The sequence below is a fragment of the Meleagris gallopavo genome, chromosome 1 (assembly GCF_905368555.1).
Source record: "Meleagris gallopavo chromosome 1, MGAL_WU_HG_1.1, whole genome shotgun sequence".
In the NCBI taxonomy this organism is placed as follows: Eukaryota; Metazoa; Chordata; class Aves; order Galliformes; family Phasianidae; genus Meleagris; species Meleagris gallopavo.
The window spans coordinates 185,385,855-185,404,712 of record NC_139404.1 but is presented as its reverse complement, the minus strand read 5'-3'; the positions used below and the strand labels follow the sequence as shown (position 1 = coordinate 185,404,712).

Genomic DNA, 18,858 nt, shown 5'->3' with positions numbered 1-18,858 from the left:
GGTGAACCCATGCTGACTACTCCTGATAACCTCCTCCTCGGTCCATTATAGAGATGGACCGAGAGATGGCCAGTGGCTGTGCAAACTGATGTACAGAAGGTAGAGGAGCGAAAATCCACATGGGATGTTCACAGCAACTGTAATACAGCAGTGCTCACTCTGTTTCCTAAAGAGGCTAAAATTGGGCTCAACTTTTTACAACTCTAAAAACAATCTGTATGATTTATACACACATACAAATATACTAGAAGAGAAAGGAGAAAGCTAACTTTGGCATCTAGAAGTGATATCTAGACAAACTATAAGTAACTGAATTGTGAGAATGCTTTACAGTGTTCAACGTTTCCCAAGTTTCTAAATTTGTTTTGGAGTTTTGACCAAAAGTATCTTTCAGACTTAGTTCTTTTCTTTCCTCTTCATTTTTAAAGCTCTCAAAATTCCCACAGTTGAAGACACTGTGTTAGTCAAACTAACCACATGGCCTCCTGGTCCTCACTTCCTAACCAGACAATGAAACTGTGGCTTGAGTCATCTCATAGGTACTGCACACACAGGTCCAAATGCAGTCTATAACTGGCTCATTTTGAAGAAAAAGAAAACCAAAAAAAAGGACAGAAGATGAGCTGGCACAAAGCAGATGAGTCTTCTGAATTGAGAGGAACTTTGTTGATTGATATCAGCTAACAATCTGACCCAACATGTTGACCCAAGAACATTTGTTTAAAGAACAACACACTTGCTCTGCCAGGAACCAAAACTATTTTCAAATGGATGCACTGGGCTGCAAAGCCATTAGAGATAATAGTAAAATTAAACATGTTTTCTGCTTTTTTCCTTGTAAAAAAGCTATCGTTGTAAAATATGCAAATATTTAATTTCCCATTTTTTCCACTACCTATGCAAAAGTTTAGTTTCCTGAACACAAATGAGTCAGTAAGAAGAAAAAAAAACAGACAAGTATAATCACCGTATCAGCTCGTTTTCAAGCTAGTTTCACAAGGATCTGTGGAACTGGCTAGTTCTAGCAGTACTGTCAACCATATGAAAAATATATATCCTGGATCTACCAAAGATAAAACAGAGATGATGCACAGCAGGTTAGGACATGCATCATCTCTGCTTTTGCCCCAGGTCAGCTTACCATTGAAGTCCACAGTGTCAAAAAGCATAGCATTATTCATGCACTTGTACCTGGATTCTAAAATCCTCAGCCACTCTACAGACTTTTTCAGAAAATTGTTATCTCCAAATCTACCTCTTTGGAGACAAGTCATTCCAAGCAACCATGACTGCATAACTGTGGATTTAGAACCAATCTCTATCTCACTTCCCAGAAACTAACTTTTTGAAGTCTTTTGGTGGTGGTGGATGCTATACTCAACAGTCAGGTCTTCAGTAGATCACTCACCTTCCAAGACGTTGTTTTCACAAAACAAAACAAAACATATATAATTATAGTAATTTACACTGAACTTACAAGTATGACAACCTGAGATTGAAAAGAACCAAGACTTTTCAAGAGATCCTGAAGCAAATTGGGATGAAAAGGAGCATGTGCCTATCAGTTTGACTAATGCTTTGATGACAAGAGGTTTGGCTCCAGTCTGTTGAACACATTTGTGTCCCTTTGAGCCTGCCAGCAGCAAGCAGGATGGAGGGGGAGGAAAGACTGCTGTCCTAAACTTGAGTGGCTCTTCTCAGCAACGGCAATTTTCTAATGCTAAGTCACTGTTAGCAGTCTTGCAGTAATCTCCTATCTGATCTTCCCCAACTTCGCAGGGCTTGCAGGCATTCTTTGTCATTGCAAATGCTTTCTGTCCCTTTCCTTCCTCCCCAGAATCCCCATTTCCAGAGCAAAACTCAGTGTCCAGGTGACTCACCCCTAACATCTGATGCAGATAGTAATACTGCAACCCTCGGCAGTACAGCAGGAAGGTCTTCCAGAAGAACCACAGGTTCAGTGAGAGCCAGAAAAACTAAAATCAAAAGAAAAGAGAGACTGGAAGTTTTACGTACAGACTCTGCTATATTAATTCTGTTTGTAAGTCACATGCGTGTACTTTCATAAAGATTTTTAAGCTTAGAGCAGTTAGCAAAAGTATTTTAATAACAATGCATATGAAAGGATAGCCTTTAGGTGAGACGTTTTCACTGACATCGAAAACACAAAACTAAAGTTTAGCGAGTGAGGGCTCCTGGGAGCCGACGAAGCACGAAATACAGCTCCAGGATCAAAGCACAAAAACTGAGACAAAGGCAGGAGGAGCAGGACCTGCGGAACCCCCTTCTCCCCCAAACTTTGCCCAGAAGAGCTAACAAAGAGCAGCCGCTGCCCGCGCCTGGACACGCAGCGCCCTGCGCCCGCCCACCCGGCGCCGGGTCTACCTCACGCGCGGGCGGGAAGCGGCGCCCCTCAGCGCGGGGCTGCGCGCCCCTGTCCCCAACCCCGAAGCAGCGCCCTACCAGAAAGAGGTGCTTGCTCCCCTCGTTAGCCAGCCAGCTCCTCCACGACACGGCCATGGTGCTCTGCCCGCCGCCCCCACCACGAGCAACGCCAGCGGGGCTCGCGGGGTGCCGGTGGTGGGGGCGACGGGCGAGCGAGCCCTCCTTTTCAGCCGGGCTGGGCCGGTCCTCCCCTCTCCCCACCCCTCACCCCCCGCCCTGTCTTCCGGCCGCCGGGGCGTGCGCTGCGGACGGGACTCGTCGAGCTCCCCGTGGGGCCCCAGCGCTTTGTCCCGAGCGGAGTGCGGAGCGACCGCCCCCGGGCGGATTCGGGGTCCCCATAGCTCATCCCCGGCCGGCGGAGCGGGACCGGAGCGCTGAGGGTCTGCCCTGCCCTGCCCCGCCCCGCCCCGCCCTGCCCCGGCGGGCTCCTCGTCTTCCCCGCACCTGGAAAAGCGTCGTGGTGTGCTCCTTGCCTTACAGCCCCAAAAAGTCGGGGAGCGGTGCAGAGTGCGAGTAGAGGGAAAACAAAGAGGCTGCCTGTGGAACGAGCTATGTGTGGGGTGCTTGGAAATAGGAAGGGGCAGATTTGGTTGCTGTGGGTTTGACTCTGCTCCCTCAGGTGTCCCTGGGAGTTTAGGGGAGAGGTGGGTCCTCGTGCACTGGTGGATAAGATGTCCCATATGGAGTGGGCTGGGTTGAGAGGGACCTTAAAGGCCAACTTTATGCATACATCAGTACAGTTTAGGGGCTGACCTGCTGGAGAGGAGCTCTGTGGAGAAGAATCTGGGTAACTGGATGGTCAACAGTTGGCCATGAGTTAAAAGTGTGCCTTGGGACCAGAAGGTCAATGAGATCCAAATATGCATTAAGTGTGGCCAGCAGGATGAGGGAGGTGATCCTCCCCTTCCACTCTGCCCTGCTGAAGCCACATTGAGAATACTGTGTCCAGTTCTGGGCTCTCCAGTTCAAGAAAGACAGGGATCTCCTTAAGAGAGTCCAGTAGATGGCCACAAAGGCATTTAAGGTCCTGAAGCATCTCCTACGCACGGAAAGGCTGAGAGACCCAGGGCTCTTGAGTCTGGAGAAGAGAAGACTGAGAGGGGATCTTATCAATGCATATGAATATCTAAGGGCAGGAGTCAAGTAGATGGGGCTGGGCTCTTTTTAGTGGTGCCCAGTGACAGAGCAAGGGGCAATGTGTACGAACTAGAGCATAGGAAGTTCTATACAAACATGAGAAAAATCTTTCCTGTGAGGTTGACAGTGTGCTTGCACAGGCTGCCCAGGAAAGTTGTGGAATTTCCTTCTCTGGAGATATTCAAGACTTACTTGGACACTTCACTGTCTGACCTACTCTAGGGAACCTGCTTTAGCAGGGGATTGGACTCAGCAATTCTCAGAGGTCCCTCCAATTCCTACAATTCTGTGATTCTCTGATCTGATTCCAACCTGCCATGTACAGGGACACTTTCCACTAGCCAAGGTTGCCCAGGGCCCCATCCACTCTGACTTTCAGCCCTTACAGGGATGGGGAGTGATCCAGCCCCAGGGAGGAGTACCCAGAATGTTTCAGGTTATGACTGCTCTACCTTGCAACCGGTGTGCTTTCTGTGGTGGTCTTCATGTTTTGGTTTGGCCTAGTTTTTTGTTGGTTGAGGGTTGCTCTAGGTACTAACCTTTATACTAAAACTTGAAAAAATCTTTGTTCCCAGCAGCTTTTAAATACAACCTCCTCACTGGGAGAACTTCATCTCTACAGCAAGCATCATGCTGCTCAGGCTGCTCTTTGAGACATCAGCAGAAAGGCTGTTTTTTTAGGGGATGTTAAGTCTGATAAGCAGCCCAAAAAGTTCTCATTCTGTTCAGCTTGAGCTGGTTATCTACCTCTTAAAACTAGGTATGTGGCCATGTCACCTCTTCCTTATGATCCATGTAGAATGATAGAAGCATAGAATGGCCTGGATTGAAAAGAACCATCTGTTTTCAAACCCCTGCTATTTGCAGGGTTGCCAACCACCAGACCAGGCTGCTCGGAGCCACATCCAGCCTGGCCTTGAATGCCTCCAGGGATGGGGCATCCACAATCTCCTTGGGCAACCTGTTCCAGTGTGTCATCACCCTCTGTGTGAAGAACTTCCTCCTAATATCTAACATAAACCTCCCCTGTCTCAGTTTAAAACTATTCCCCCTTGTTCTATCACTGTCCACATGTGGACAAATTTGTATTCTAATGACTAAGGTCCAGAGAAAACTGAGGGAAAGCTAAGCCCCATCTTTCCCTCCAGTCCTTTTAAGAATGGACGGAGTACCTGGCCCATAAGAAGCCCGAAGTTTAAGGACTGAATAGGACATAGCTCTTGTGAGGCTTAGATGGAGTTTTTGGCTGTCTTAGAAAGTAGCTGAATTCCTACAACTGCAAGTGAAGCTTTGGATCAGTGAGACAGAGGGGTGCAATTATTTTGCATCATCAAATGACACTAAAAGGAGAGTTAGTGAAAAGGAAAATGCATACTTTGAAATTTAAAACTCACCAGAACTTTAGTGGTGCCAAAGCAGCTCTAACCAGAGAAGAACCATTTTAGTTTATGTATCGTTTGCTATTTCCATTCGCTTCCATCTTCCTACTAGAATGTAAAAGACATGGAGGTTGCTACAGAGAACAAGGTGATACAGCTTTCCTAGACAAGTACATCAAAGCCAGAATGACAGAAAATAAAACTTGTAGGATGTTTCATGCCTAATAATATGGGGCTTTGACTAAAGTGCATGCCACAGCAAGTGCAAACAAAACCAAAATAATTTGCTTGTGCCATAGACCATGGGTGTCCAACCTTTTAGCTTGTCCAGACCGCACTGAGTGAAGAGGAATTGTCTTGGGCTGTATAAAAGAAGTAAAGGTTGGGGGCAGTTTGGGTTGTAGTGGTCATGAGATGGTGGAGTTCAAGATCCTGAGTGGAAGAAGCAAAGCAATAAGTAGGATTGCTACCCTGGACTTTAGGAGAGCCAACTTCGATCTCTTCCGGGACCTACTAGGAGCTATCCCATGGGCTCGGGTGTTAGAAGGTAAGGGGGCCTCTGAGAGCTGGTCAGCACTTAAACAGCTCTTCTTCCAAGCTCAGGATCGGTGCGTCCCTGTGAGCAAGAAATCAGGAAAAGGTGGCAGGAGACCTGTGTGGATGAGCAAGGAGCTCATGCGCAAGCTCAAAGGAAAGAAGAAGGTCCATGAAATGTGGAAAAAGGGTCTGACCACTTGGGAAGAATATAGGAATGTAGTCAGGGCCTGCAGGGATGCGACGAGGAAGGCTAAAGCCCGCCTGGAATTGAATCTGGCTAAAGTGATAAAGGATAATAAAAAAGGCTTCTTCAAGTATGTTAATAGCAAAAGGAAAACTAGAGAGAATGTGGGCCCCTTACTAAGTGAGGGGGGAGTTCTGGTAACGGGGGATGCTGAGAAGGCAGAGATACTGAATGCCTTCTTTACTTCCGTCTTCAGTGAAAAGGCTCTCCCACAGGAATCCCACACCCTGGAGGTTAGTGAGAGGGTCTGGGGAATGGGAGACTTCCCTTTAGTCAGGAAAGAGGACGTGCGTGAGCGCCTAGGCAGTACTAAGGTCCACAAGTCCGGGGGACCTGATGGGGTGCATCCACGTGTGCTGAGGGAGCTGGCGGAGGTCATTGCCGAACCGCTCTCCATCATTTTTGAGAGGTCTTGGACAACAGGGGAGGTCCCTGAAGACTGGAGGATAGCCAATGTCACTCCGGTCTTCAAAAAGGGCAAGAAGGAAGATCTGGGTAATTATAGGCCTGTCAGCCTCACCTCTGTCCCTGGAAAGGTGATGGAACAGCTTGTGCTGGATACTATCTCCAGACAACTGGGAGAAAAGGAGGCTATCAGGAGTAGTCAGCATGGGTTCACCAAGGGGAGGTCGTGCTCAACCAACCTGGTGGCCTTCTATGATGCTGTCACATGCTGGGTGGATGGGGGAAGAGCGATAGATGTAGTCTACTTTGATTTTAGGAAGGCTGTCTCCCATGACATCCATATAACAAAGCTGAGGAAGTGTGGAATAGACGAGTGGACAGTGAGGTGAGTTGAGAACTGGCTGACTGCCAGAGCGCAGAGGGTCGTCGTTGGTGGTGCAGAGTCTGGCTGGAGACCTGTAACCAGTGGTGTCCCCCAGGGGTCTGTGCTGGGTCCGGTCTTGTTCAACATCTTCATCAATGACCTTGATGAGGGGATAGTGGCCACCCTCAGCAAGTTTGCTGATGATACGAAGTTGGGAGGATTGGCTGACACGCCTGAAGGCTGTGCTGCCATTCAGCGAGACCTGGACAGGCTGGAGAGCTGGGCGGTAAGAAACCAGATGAGGTTCAACAAAAGCAAGTGTAGGATCTTACACCTAGGGAGGAATAATTGCATGCACCAATACAGGCTGGGGGATGAGCTGCTGGAGAGGAGCTCTGCAGAGAGGGACCTGGGCGTCCTGGTGGACGACAGGTTGGCCATGAGCCAGCAGTGTGACCTCGTGGCCAAAAAGGCCAATGGCATTCTGGGGTGCATTAAGAAGAGCGTGTCCAGCAGGTCGAGGGAGGTGATCCTCCCCCTCTACTCTGCCCTGGTAAGGCCTCATCTGGAGTACTGTGTCCAGTTCTGGGCTCCCCAGTACAAAAAAGACAGGGATCTCTTGGAAAGAGTCCAGCGGAGGGCCACAAAGATGGTGAAGGGCCTGGAGCATCTCCCCTATGAAGAAAGGCTAAGTGAACTGGGTCTGTTTAGCCTTGAGAAAAGATGACTGAGAGGGGACCTGATCCAGGTTTATAAATATCTGAGGTGTGGCGGTCATAGTGGTGAGGCCAGTCTCTTTTCAGTGGTACTTGGAGACAGGACGAGGGGAAACGGACATAAGCTGCAGCATAGGAAGTTTCGCACGAATGTGCGTAAGAACTTCTTCACGGTGAGGGTGACGGAGCACTGGAACAGGCTGCCCAGGGGGGTTGTGGAATCTCCTTCTCTGGAGATATTCAAGTCTCGCCTGGACGCCTACCTGTGTGACCTGGTGTAGGGAACCTGCTTTGGCAGGGGGGTTGGTCTCGATGATCTCTAGAGGTCCCTTCCAACCCCTACAATTCTGTGATTCTGTGATTCTGTGATATGTAGGTCACTCCAAAAGTGATGCCTCTTATTCATTTCATGGAAACTGCAACAGATACAATAAACACAGTAACATAGATAGAGTAAATTCTCAGCTATAAAACACCTTTTTCAACATAGTCGTCACCATTAGGTCTGCATTTTAATTAGCAATGAACAAGAGCCTGTATGCTGTCCTCATAAAAGCCTGTACCCGTGGAGGTGAGGAGGTGACCTGCTGTTGCCAGTGCTGAAACGTACCACCCACTGCCTGATTGTGCTCATATCCACTGTTTGGTCTCCATAAACATTCAGCAAGCATTGATGAATGTCAGTGGATGCCATATTTTCTGCATGGAGGAATTCAGTGACACACCTTTGCTTCATACCTTCTTTCATGTCAGATGCCATTCTGTCAGACTGCCCCTCTGCTGCCATCTGTCACAGCCACAAAATGTAATGGAATGCTGGCATATATAAAACGTTACTGTGAAGTGAGGAATATTTCTCTCTGTTAAGATAGGTCTTTTGAAAGCCCTGTAGGGAGACATGATCAGATTTTTTGAGCTGAATGTCTGATAGCAACTCTATAAATTCCACTTGAAAATTTGCAGGTCATGTATTTATTCAGACAGAAAATGGAGTGACAAATAGAGAAAATATATATATATATATATTTGCAATCTTTATGCTGGTTCTCAAATTCTTTTATCACAATGGAAAGCATGGCTGCATATTTGTTGCTGTTCACAGGACTGTGTTTAGCCAGTGAATCAAAATGCATACAATTATTTTCCATAACTTGAGTTAGCACTGCACTCTTCCCCCTCCTTTTCCTGGTTTCAGCCCAGGTAGTGTTAGTAGCACACCAGTGTTTGATCATTGCTGGTATATGCATGCTGCCTCCACAATGGTGTGGGGCAGGAGCACACTGCATTGCAAGCTATGCTGGGCTGCATGCAGGTGAGTCGGACACGCCTGCCATGTACTGTACTTCAAAATACTCCTAGAAATATCTCTGAAAAATCAGCTTATGCAGGATTTGACTGCCCACTCACATGAAGCTGATGACTCACGCTCCAGCAACTGTACTTCACTGCCCATTTATAAGCTCCGTACTGCATGTAGAATATGTGACTCATGCTTTTGTCGATATTGGATCCTACATCATTCCTATGTACAGAGCAAGGAATGCGTTTTTGTCTTTGATTCTATAATTCTATGAAAACATTTCCTTCTTTTTCTCCCTGCAAACATCCAAGCGTTTTGAATCAGTATCCCAGGTAAAGGTTGGCAGAGATGAGTGTCAGACCTCAGCACGACTTCGTACATCCTCCATAGAAAAGGCTGAGTTTGCAAGTGGCTGAATCAGCAGTTCTTCCCAGCAAATTTTCTGTCTTCATTTCTCTGTTTAAACCGTCCCAGGTACACGTGTTTTTAACTGCAGGAGCAGTCCCCTGACATCACATCCACCTTCCAAGTCTGCTTCTCAACATCTGCGACACACAAATCTATTCTGGAACTTATTTAGGTGTTGTACACTGCTTTGTGTGTTATGTTTCTAATATTAAAAGCTTAAAAGACTTTGAATACATAAATTTTCCTCAAGTAGGTGAGAATGATCCAAAATCTAATATTCTGAACTTCTACATGTCTCCATGTCAGCGTGCATTGATTGTCCTGCAAGTTCCTGCAGTGGCTGCCCATATTGTGAGAACACTCTGTCCCCCAAGTCTGGGGAGCCAACTGGGGCCATCATTGGTTCTGTTGCAGTCTGGATTTTGTCAGGCCCCTAAATTCTGCCCACATCCTGAAGGGTGCTGATCTATTGCACCCAGTATTTATCCTCAACACTGGGCTGGTGGGAAGAGAAGGAAATGTTTTACTGGTTTTGTTATGGAGAACAGGAAAAGTGCAGTTTCAGAGCAACAGCTGAGTGATTAAAGCACTTGCCCAACAGCTGGAGAGCTGAGCCTTTCTTAGTGCACTGAAGCCATTGCGTTCCCATCTTAGGGAAGTTTCTTAATCGTTGTGCTTCACCAGGATCAAGGAAGGAAGCAATCACCAAGTAAGCCACTGTGCAGTCAGGAATGCAACGGGGAGAGAAGAAAGGGAGGCTGGCCAAATGGCAACAGCACACATCTGGGGAAGGGAAGATGATCATTGAGAAAAAGGAGACTGAAGATGCTAATTCTGCTTTCTTTTCCACTGGAAGACATAATACTGAGCAAATTTCAAAATTCAAAATCTTGACTAGAAAACTGAAATCACAGGAGAGGACAGAAACAGACGTAAATAGACTTCTTGTATTTCTTAGAAATTTTCTAATTAAGCAACGTGCTGTTTGCGTTTCTTCTCATTCCTGTAAATCTAATGCATAGTCACAAAAAAAGTGTAAAATAGCGATCAAAATACATGTCAATATTAAGATCTTTGCCATCTGAGTAATATATTGTGAGATGACGTATGGTTTTTATGGCACTGCACATTGTGTCATTTCTTTCCTATTTTGAAACTAGATATTTACATTTGCTGGATATCACGAGATCGACTTTCTGTCTCATACGCTCCCTGCCTGACTTGGAGGACTCCTTTGTGTGAAGCGTTCTCCCAGATCTGGGTGGAAGACAGGTTTATTAGTTTCAACGAAGTTTCACAGTGATTCATGGCAGTGTGTTATTTACTGCTGCCATGGTGTGTAGGAGCATTCGGCATGGCATAGGCCCCAGTTTGCCTTACCTGTCAGAAAGCCAAATCTGTGCATGAAGACTTGAAACGAGGACTCAAACAATATCAGATAGAGACTTGATTCTTGACTCTCATAGACACAGTGAAAGCAGCAACAAGGCAGGCTATACTTCGCTTCAGCTGAAAATCTCCCCCAAACCAAGCCACTCAGCCACTGCTCAGCTCCATGCTACGAGCATAAAGTTGAAAAATATGACAGGAGGTCCTACAGTATTCTGTCCTCAGATGACCTCCTACACATTCCTGATCCAAACAAGAAAGATAGCATGACAACTCCAACACACAGCAACATCGTTTATCATGAAAGAATGCAAGCACATAGCACATGGGGAAAATGTGTATAAAAAATACAGCTGGAGTGCATTCCACGACAATGTAAGAGAAATGTCAGTTGTATTTATTTTTCCAACTGTTTGAAAGACCTTCTTGAACACTTGCTACAGAAATGAACCACATATCTAGCGGTAATAAACACAGCATCTTGTGCCTGGTTGAAGGCTTTAGGATCGATCCGCCATACAGAATTTATGCACCTTTCCTTGACTTCACTATGAGTGGGAATCAGGTCTGAGAACAGCGCAGTAGTTAAAAACATGTCTTGCATTGGTTTTAGAGGCGAACAGAATAATTGGTATGTTCCCCCAAACAGGGATTCTAGAGGTTATTTCTGTATTTGGCAGACCGACTCCAAGTTAGGCTGTTCTTTTTGGAAAAATAGCCAGCCTTATTTTAAAATGCTCCAAGAACAATATAAACACAACGTATAAAGCTAAATGATCCCTTTATTAACTTTGTTTTCCTTTCTTCTCAATACACTACATTTTTAGACCCAACAGGACTGAAACCATAATGGGAGCACAAGCATTATCACATATTTTGCTGTTACACAGAAACAAATCTACCCTCCAAAGTCCTTTTTCTCTTCAGTTTCAAAGAACATTGTCATGTCTCCTTTTTATCTGTTCCTGGTTAACCAAATAGATAAAAAATTCATTTCTTAATTCTTCTCTGTGGGCAGAGTTTCCAGAGTCATAGATCTTTCAGAAGACATTTCATCTTCCTTTCTGAAAGGAAAAAACTTTTTTTCTTTAATAATTCGAAACCAGTCTTGCTAATATTACATGGAGGATTATTTGTATCTTAATACTTTACAGGACACTGTTCTGCTTATATGCCAAGATACTGCATCTGCCAATTTAGCTACAGCTTTGCGCTAATGCTTCCAGACCACAAATAAAAGCTATTAAACAGAGTTAGTGTGGAAAAATTGTTTCTGAATGATCACAGTAACACATCACCACCGAATAACAATCCCATGTGATATGCACCTAATAAATATGCTATATCCTTCAAAGAGAGGCCAGAGATTTAATAGAATTATTAATAACCAAGTCTTTGAACAGTCCATGAAGTAAGTAAAGACTGGGCAAGAAGTGCTTCGCATCAGCACAGTCACTTCTCAAGTGGAAGGGGGAAGCTGGTTAAGAGTACCTAGCAATATTTAAGACAAGAAATAAAACATTCTCTTACATCTCTGTAGCTTGCATCCAAGGTGACCTAGTGCATGCTAACATTGTGCCAGGCACCCTAATTCTATGCCAAGACAGAAAGGTGAGTGCCAAATAATCTGCAGCCTCCAGGTTTCCTGGGGGGCTCATCAAGAACACATCAGACCTGGTTAACTGAAACACTTTAAAAAATTACAGTACAAACTGCAGCTCTTACAGTTTACAGAGCATAGTTTACAGAGACTCTTAAAAGCTACAGTACAAAATATAACAACATACTTCTGCAAGTATCATAAATATCAGTGTTGACTAAACATTTGTAATTGCCCAATTCTTGGAAAATCGTTTTCATCATAATAGCGTAAAGTTAAAAGCATCAAAACTGCAGATCTGAGAGATGGCTGCATTCTTCTGCATTAACTCTGCCAGAGTAGAGTTTGCACTCTTACTGCAGAGTTAGCAAGGCAGGAAAACATCAGAATGGCAAGGGCAAAGGAGGGCATGGGTCTAACAAAGAGCTCCCAGCACTAAAGCTGACTTTTAGCTGTGATCCAAAGAATAAAATCAGAAAAGCACTTTTAATACAGCAAGGTGATCCGTCCTGAGCTAGAGCTCGTTCTTTGACTCTTCACCTCAGATTCCTCTTGTAAAAGTGCCTTGGCCAGCTGTGTTACTCTTGTTTAATCTGGAGTTAGGTTTGTGTGTGTAAAACTTGCTCAAATCACTATGTTAAACTGCTTCACAGAAATTCACTGCTGTTTCCATATTTGAGAAAGAGATTCAGATGGGAATGCAGAAGAGGGCAATTCAGATGTTTCTCCTCTCCTCATCTTAAATGGTTCCTAAAGTTTGCCTTCTGCAAGATGCCTTTAGGCTGCCTTCAAGATGAGTCTTGCTGCCTGTACAGAGAATCTGAAGCATGATACATGCTACTGCCAGAGACAGATATCTCCAAATACCCATGTGCAGCAGGAAGTTTAGAACAACACCAGAAAACAAACAAAACAAATGAAAAAAATCCAAACCACCACCACATAAATGATTTTTGGTGTGTACCAGGACAGTACAGATCCAGGGCAGAAGGGCTGAGGTTGCCATGCTTTCATCTGCACCTGCTCAGCTGCTTAGTCTGGAGAAAAAAGGCGGTATGGGGTTTATTCAGATAAAGCAACTACAGCTGGCAGTAGAAGAGTAAACACTAATGAGGAAAAGCACTCTACCACTCTTTAAATAAAAGGAAATACCAGCATATGAGTAAATATTTATGGAGTGATTATTAAATTTAGCCTGGAAACCAGAAGAAAAGCTCTGGAACAGCTTTCCAAGGAGACTATGGGGAAAATAAGAACTTGTTAAATGTTAGCACTCTTCTGTTTTTGAAAAGGACTGTGTAATGCCTACAGAGTACCTAGAGAACTCTTAAATGATCCAGCTTCAGAAAGTGTCTTTCAGTCCAAAGACATCTTCCAGAAATTGGTCACATGGCAATGGCAAGGGACCTGCCTCTGTCCCACTTCACCATTTGTTCCATATTAAATTATCAGTTATGTGAGTCACAATTGCTATGCCTGAATTTTCATTTTCAATTTAATGTTGAACACAGCATCTCTCACTCTGTTGTTTAAAACCCCCTTGAATTTTCTTGAAGATGATCCCATGATTGTCACAATTTTTTTTTTTTTCCACATTTTTTTTACTCCAGAATTCAATTACTTATGCAAAAGTAATACTAAATACTCTTACTTGGTACTGCAAATCTAACATTTGTTCATGAAAGGATGTATCTGCTTCATACAACAACATAAAGAGCCAACCTCACCAAGTTAAGACTATCCCAACCTTTGCTCAGTTTGATGAAGCCTGATGGCACTTGGAGCCTTCTGTGGATCTCACTGCATTTAGAGCTAAGACAAGATAAACAAGATTGGGCAGGATAGTTTAGATGGACAAAAAAGATTATAAATGTTATAGAGGAGATTATAGGGGATAGAACTGAATCCCCTCTTGCATTCAGTTAGGCTTTTATCTATTAAAGACTTTAAGTGCACATTTAACTTCAAAACACCCAAGCAGATACGGTGAGGTCCTGTCTAATTTGCTTACAGTTCAGTAAGGGGATTTTGTTGCTCAGTGAGGGCTTTCAGCACATATGTAAGTGCTTTGTTGTATCAAAGTCTTGCACATGAGTAAATGAGACGCAACATTACTGGAGTTCACAGAATTATGCCAAGTGGGAACAAAACATGGCCAGTACTTCTCCTCGTTCTCCCCTGAGTACTCCATGTAAGCAGAGCTAGATCTATCACAGGCAGCCAATACGTGACAGACCCTGGCACAAAATGCTGCGGGCTTGGGAGCTTTCATTTTGAAAGCACTTAAAGTTTAATAGCACATTTAAGTGTTACTGGAAATCTAGAGGTTTATGACTTGCTTGCGCAGATAGATATGTATGCAACTGGTGCTATGACATTTTTTTCAGACCATGCCATTCTTTTTTTGGTGTTTCTAGTAGAAAAGTTAGGACGAATCTTTGTTATCTATAACTACTTTGGGATTTCTTGCAAGACACTCCTTTGGAAGAAGCGGAAGGTCTCCTCATTGTATAATAAGGACGTACATTGCAGTTAATTTTCTTAATTCCTCTGGAGCCACAGGTATTATACAAGCCCTTGCAAATTAATGAAACAGTGTTTCTGGTGAAAGTAGTTAAACTGAAGAATCCAGCAGCATCATGCAAGGTTGGGACTGATTTTATGTGAGACCAGTTCCATGGCTGAGAAGTACATTTGCATGGCAGTCACACCTACTCAGTACGTGAACTATTTCCACAACCGTTCTGTACTCACCAGTCATGTTTTATGACCACAGTGTTCTCGTTTTCCCTATTTACATGCTGCTTCTGAAACATTGCTGCAGTCACCTTTCTGTATTAGAAGTCCAGAATGTGTTTTCCAAAGGCTTCCCTCTGAGAACACTGCCACTGTGGATTATGTCAAACTGCACTGCATCGAAGGGCTGTAACAAAACTCACTTCCCTCGTTTCCCTCACTTAGGAAAAGTGTAAGAAGTCACTGAGATAATCAAAAAAGGCTGTTGAAAAGAGATCCCCAGAAAAGGAGACACACAACTGTGTCAAAAGGCAAGTGAGCCAAAGCTGAATTTAATATAGGGAAGATTTTGCTAGATATTGATTTCAGATTCACAGACTGACCAAGGTTGGCAGGGACTTCTAGGTCTATATGTTCCAACCCCTGCTCCAGCAGGGACACCCAGAGCAGGGTGCCCAGGGCCATGTCCAGGTGGGTTATAGTGATCTCCAAGGAGGAGACCCCACAGCCTCTCTGGGCAACCTGTGCCAGTGCTCCATCAACAACACAGCACAGAAGTGCTTCCTGGTGTTCAAAGGGAGCCTCCTGTGTTCCAACCTGTGCCCACTGCCTTTTGTCCTGGCACTGGGCACCACTGACAAGAGCCTGGCTCCATCTGATTTGCACCCTGTCTACAGGGATTTCTGGACATGGATGAGATTCCCCTGAGCCTCCTCTTCGCCAGGCTGAGCAGTCCCAGCTCTCTCAACGCCTCCTCACAGGAGGGGTGCTCCTTCATCACTTAGTGGCCCTTCCCCGGACTCTCCCCAGTGCATCTATGGCTTTGGGGCTCACAGCTGGACATGTAACTCCACATGCAACTTCACACAGAGAATTGAGATCACCAATCCTGACCTGGTCACAGTAAAAATGAATTAAGTTGACATTTGTATGTTAGAGCTAAAAACAAAAGAAAGAAATGGCAAAAATTGAAAAGCTGGGACTCATTCGAAAAAGATTATCAAGATCTGTAGCTGGTGAGTTTCTTGAAACAACTATGGACTAAGTAGAAGAACTAGATCCTTTTCTCAGAAAACAGAAGTGTACATTCTTCTTCGACAAGCGTTTTTTATAAATACTTTTCTATCAAGTTAGAGCTTGATTTATTCATGATTATGTTCTTCAAGCATTTTTTCTTTCTGTGAGTAGCTCCAGCAATTAAAAAAATACAAGTTCTAGTGTAGATAATAGCATCATGATTTCTGTGATTCATGTGCTTTCAAAAATAATGGTTCAGTAATTCAAATTTTCATCTCAGGGAAAATATATAACTAGCTTTATAAAATAACTTTTTTTTCCATAAAGTAAGAATTCTTCTATCATCATTCGTTCCTTTTTTGTTTCGTTTTGTTTTTGTTTGTTTAAAGTAATATGAGCACTTTAGAATAGATGAATACCATCTATTTTCAATTATGCTAGACTTCTGGAAATACATCAGTAATTCCTCTTGATGTAGTAATTTGCTGCTTTAAAGCAGTTTCACTCTTGAAATGTTATTAAAAAGCAAAAGTTTTTTCTCTCACATATACAATTTGAAACACATTAAATCATTTAAATGGTGATTGATACGCCAAGCATTCTTGAGCAGATTTTTTGGATGTTCTTTTAATTGCCCTGTGTCCTCAGTGGAATTCAAGTTATCATCGTATGCTTTGGAAGCCAAAAAATATGAACTGTCGTATCAACTATACTAATTAACTAATTAATTTTCAATACTCTGGTATGGAAAGATTTATAAAGATATTTAAAATCCCAAGGTCAGTAAGCAGTCACATTTTTCAATAATTCAAGAGAAAGCAAATTTTCTAAGTTGATTAAAAGAAACCAAGGGAAAGTGAAATACACTTGTCAGGGATAAAACTCAATAACATTTTCCTGCCAGTTAAAAGTAAGTGACTGCCATTGAAGGCAAAAAGAAACAAACAAATATGATAAGGTCAGTTCTTTGTGAAAAAATGTATTTTTTTTCTTCTCTAGTTAAATTGTTTCCCAAAGGAAATATTCTTCAGTCCTGTGCCAGAGTTTTTCATCAGATAACATTCTGCATCGTCTACAAGGATGCTGTAACACTACAGTACTGCTGTTCTTAAATACATAAATTTATACAATTTTATTTGACTAGAATTAATACTTGGAATAAGAAAGAGCTAGTTCAGCAGAAAGGTGATTTTATTAGCTCGTTGCTGCTCGCTTGCATTTTATCACAGTATTTTTCTCCTTATTTATGGCACATTGGGAAAGGAAATCACAGATAGTCTCATCAGGTTTCTCTGCAAGTTGAGCTTTGTGTCATCCAGACTGTCTTGGGTACCTCTTCTGTCAAGACGAGCTGTCTGAGTGAATCTGGGGACTTCAGCTGCTCAGCTAAAATTTCCAGAGACAGAACAATTTGATCTATTTCTAGCAGTTGAAAAATGCTCAGCTCTTTTTGGGAAGTAGATCCTCCATGAGGTGGTTTTGCAAACACGATCAATTCACTCCAAGAAACCAAAACAAAGCCGTGGCAGAAGTGGCTGAGCAAGAAAACAATTGAATGCATCCTGGATAATGGAGGGTGACCACTAGGTCAGACCTAGAGCTTATTCTGGGTGGCAAGTGATGTTGAACATAAGTATTTTGTCCTCAGTTCATGGAGATTTAAGCTCTACTTCCCTACCACCAGGTTTTATGGTTGGTTGGAGTGAGGATATGCCACTGAAGCTCTCATCCAATATGGTGCAACATTCAGGCAGTGAGAAGGAAGAAGAGCACAAGTCATGTAGTCATGTAAGTGGGGGGGATCACAAATAGAAGGCATCAGTTCCCATCTGCATTCCCGCCTCCTAGCATTGCAGCTCAGTAGCACATCGACAAGTTAACTTGTTGAAATCAGCTGTTCACTAAATTAGTTCACCAGGTGCTCATCTTCTTATTTTGTCTGACATGTCACACCATCACAATAGAAGCAGATGTATCCATAAAATCAGATGTTTTTATTAATATTCAGTGACTGTTGTAATTTGAAATACAGAATTTCACGGTGCTTTTTTCTGAGGTTCTGAAATGTTTCAAGAAAATGTGATCTATTTTAACGAGACATTACAAAATATAACTATAAAAATTAAAAACAACTTTATCTTTTTCCAAAACAAGATCTTTATAATTTCTACTTCGGAGCAAATTTGGAAGACGGTTTTCATTGTGATTCAAACAGTAACAATGTTTTCCACAAAACACATTTCTTTTATTTTTTAAACCGCTTCTGAAAGAAACATGATGGGCAATAAAATAATTCTGTAGCAGTAGCACATACTGTAGATGAGGTCAAAGCCTAGAGTAGAATCCATGACTGTGTTCTGTCTCTGTACCAACCGCCCTCGCAAGATCTCTCTCCTTTCTCTCGTCTGGTGTCTGCATAGATTTCCTTCTCTTGCAGCTGGAAGAACACTGCACCAGAAGCAAAGGACACATCTGCTCCCTCCTCCCCAAGAGCTAATGCTTGTTCCTTCCCCACAGTAGTAATGCTGAGCATTTGAGATCAGCAGTCTCAGGAAGTGAGAATGCTAGATGCTTAAGAGCTGGGATAGTCCTGCACATTGAGAAAGTGGATGAGGAACATGGAGTTCCCAGCAGCCTTCTGCAGCCTCGGCCATGAGATAACGTTCCCAAGGAACTCTTTATCATCTTAGCAACTTTGGGCAGGGAAGGAAGAAGAGAAGGAGAAGGGGAACTCTACCCACAGCCAGAGCTACCTAAAAATTTATAGAACTGCTTCTGAGAGGTTTATTATGATTAGAAAATACATGAATATAGAATATATTTTTATCTCATAGGAGTTTGAGCAACACCAGCTGTTGCAGTAACAGAACTACATTTCTAGGTGAAAGCAGTAGTTCCATTAGATTGTTACAGTCATTTTTTGCTATGCACTGATTAGTAAGATGTTTGGTAGGGTATGCTGCAAGGGCAGCAGATGTGCTGAGATGGGCTGAGCAGTGGCATGCTCACAGCATCCCTTTGAACACAAAAATGGGCATCACTCATTAGCAGTGCTAATGCAGAACTGCTACAGTAGGTCAGCCTGTCTTCCAGGGCAAACCCTGTGCATCAAGTGAGATGTTTGTATAGCCACAACCCTAGACCTACAGTTCTGTGTCACATAAATTCATGTGATGTTCAC

At 43.5% G+C, this 18,858-nt stretch overlaps 1 protein-coding gene across 4 annotated transcripts in view; it reads right to left on the bottom strand.

Moving 5' to 3' along the window:
• The window catches only part of NOX4 (NADPH oxidase 4), a 173,710-nt gene extending 171,067 nt beyond the window's left edge, over positions 1-2,643 (bottom strand). For 3 of the 4 annotated variants that reach the window (XR_014881130.1, XR_014881131.1, XM_085216403.1), the window contains exons 1-2: positions 2,464-2,643; positions 1,881-1,976 (exon numbers count right to left, since the gene is read on the bottom strand). Coding sequence is in view for 1 of the 4 variants with exons in the window: in XM_085216403.1 (XP_085072529.1) it covers positions 1,881-1,976; positions 2,464-2,520 (153 nt within the window). In the remaining 3 variants the exon portion in view is untranslated. The remainder of the gene's footprint in view (positions 1-1,880; positions 1,977-2,463) is intronic. The other variant, XM_085216404.1, reaches the window with a different exon arrangement.
• Between the last annotated feature and the right edge of the window lie 16,215 nt (positions 2,644-18,858).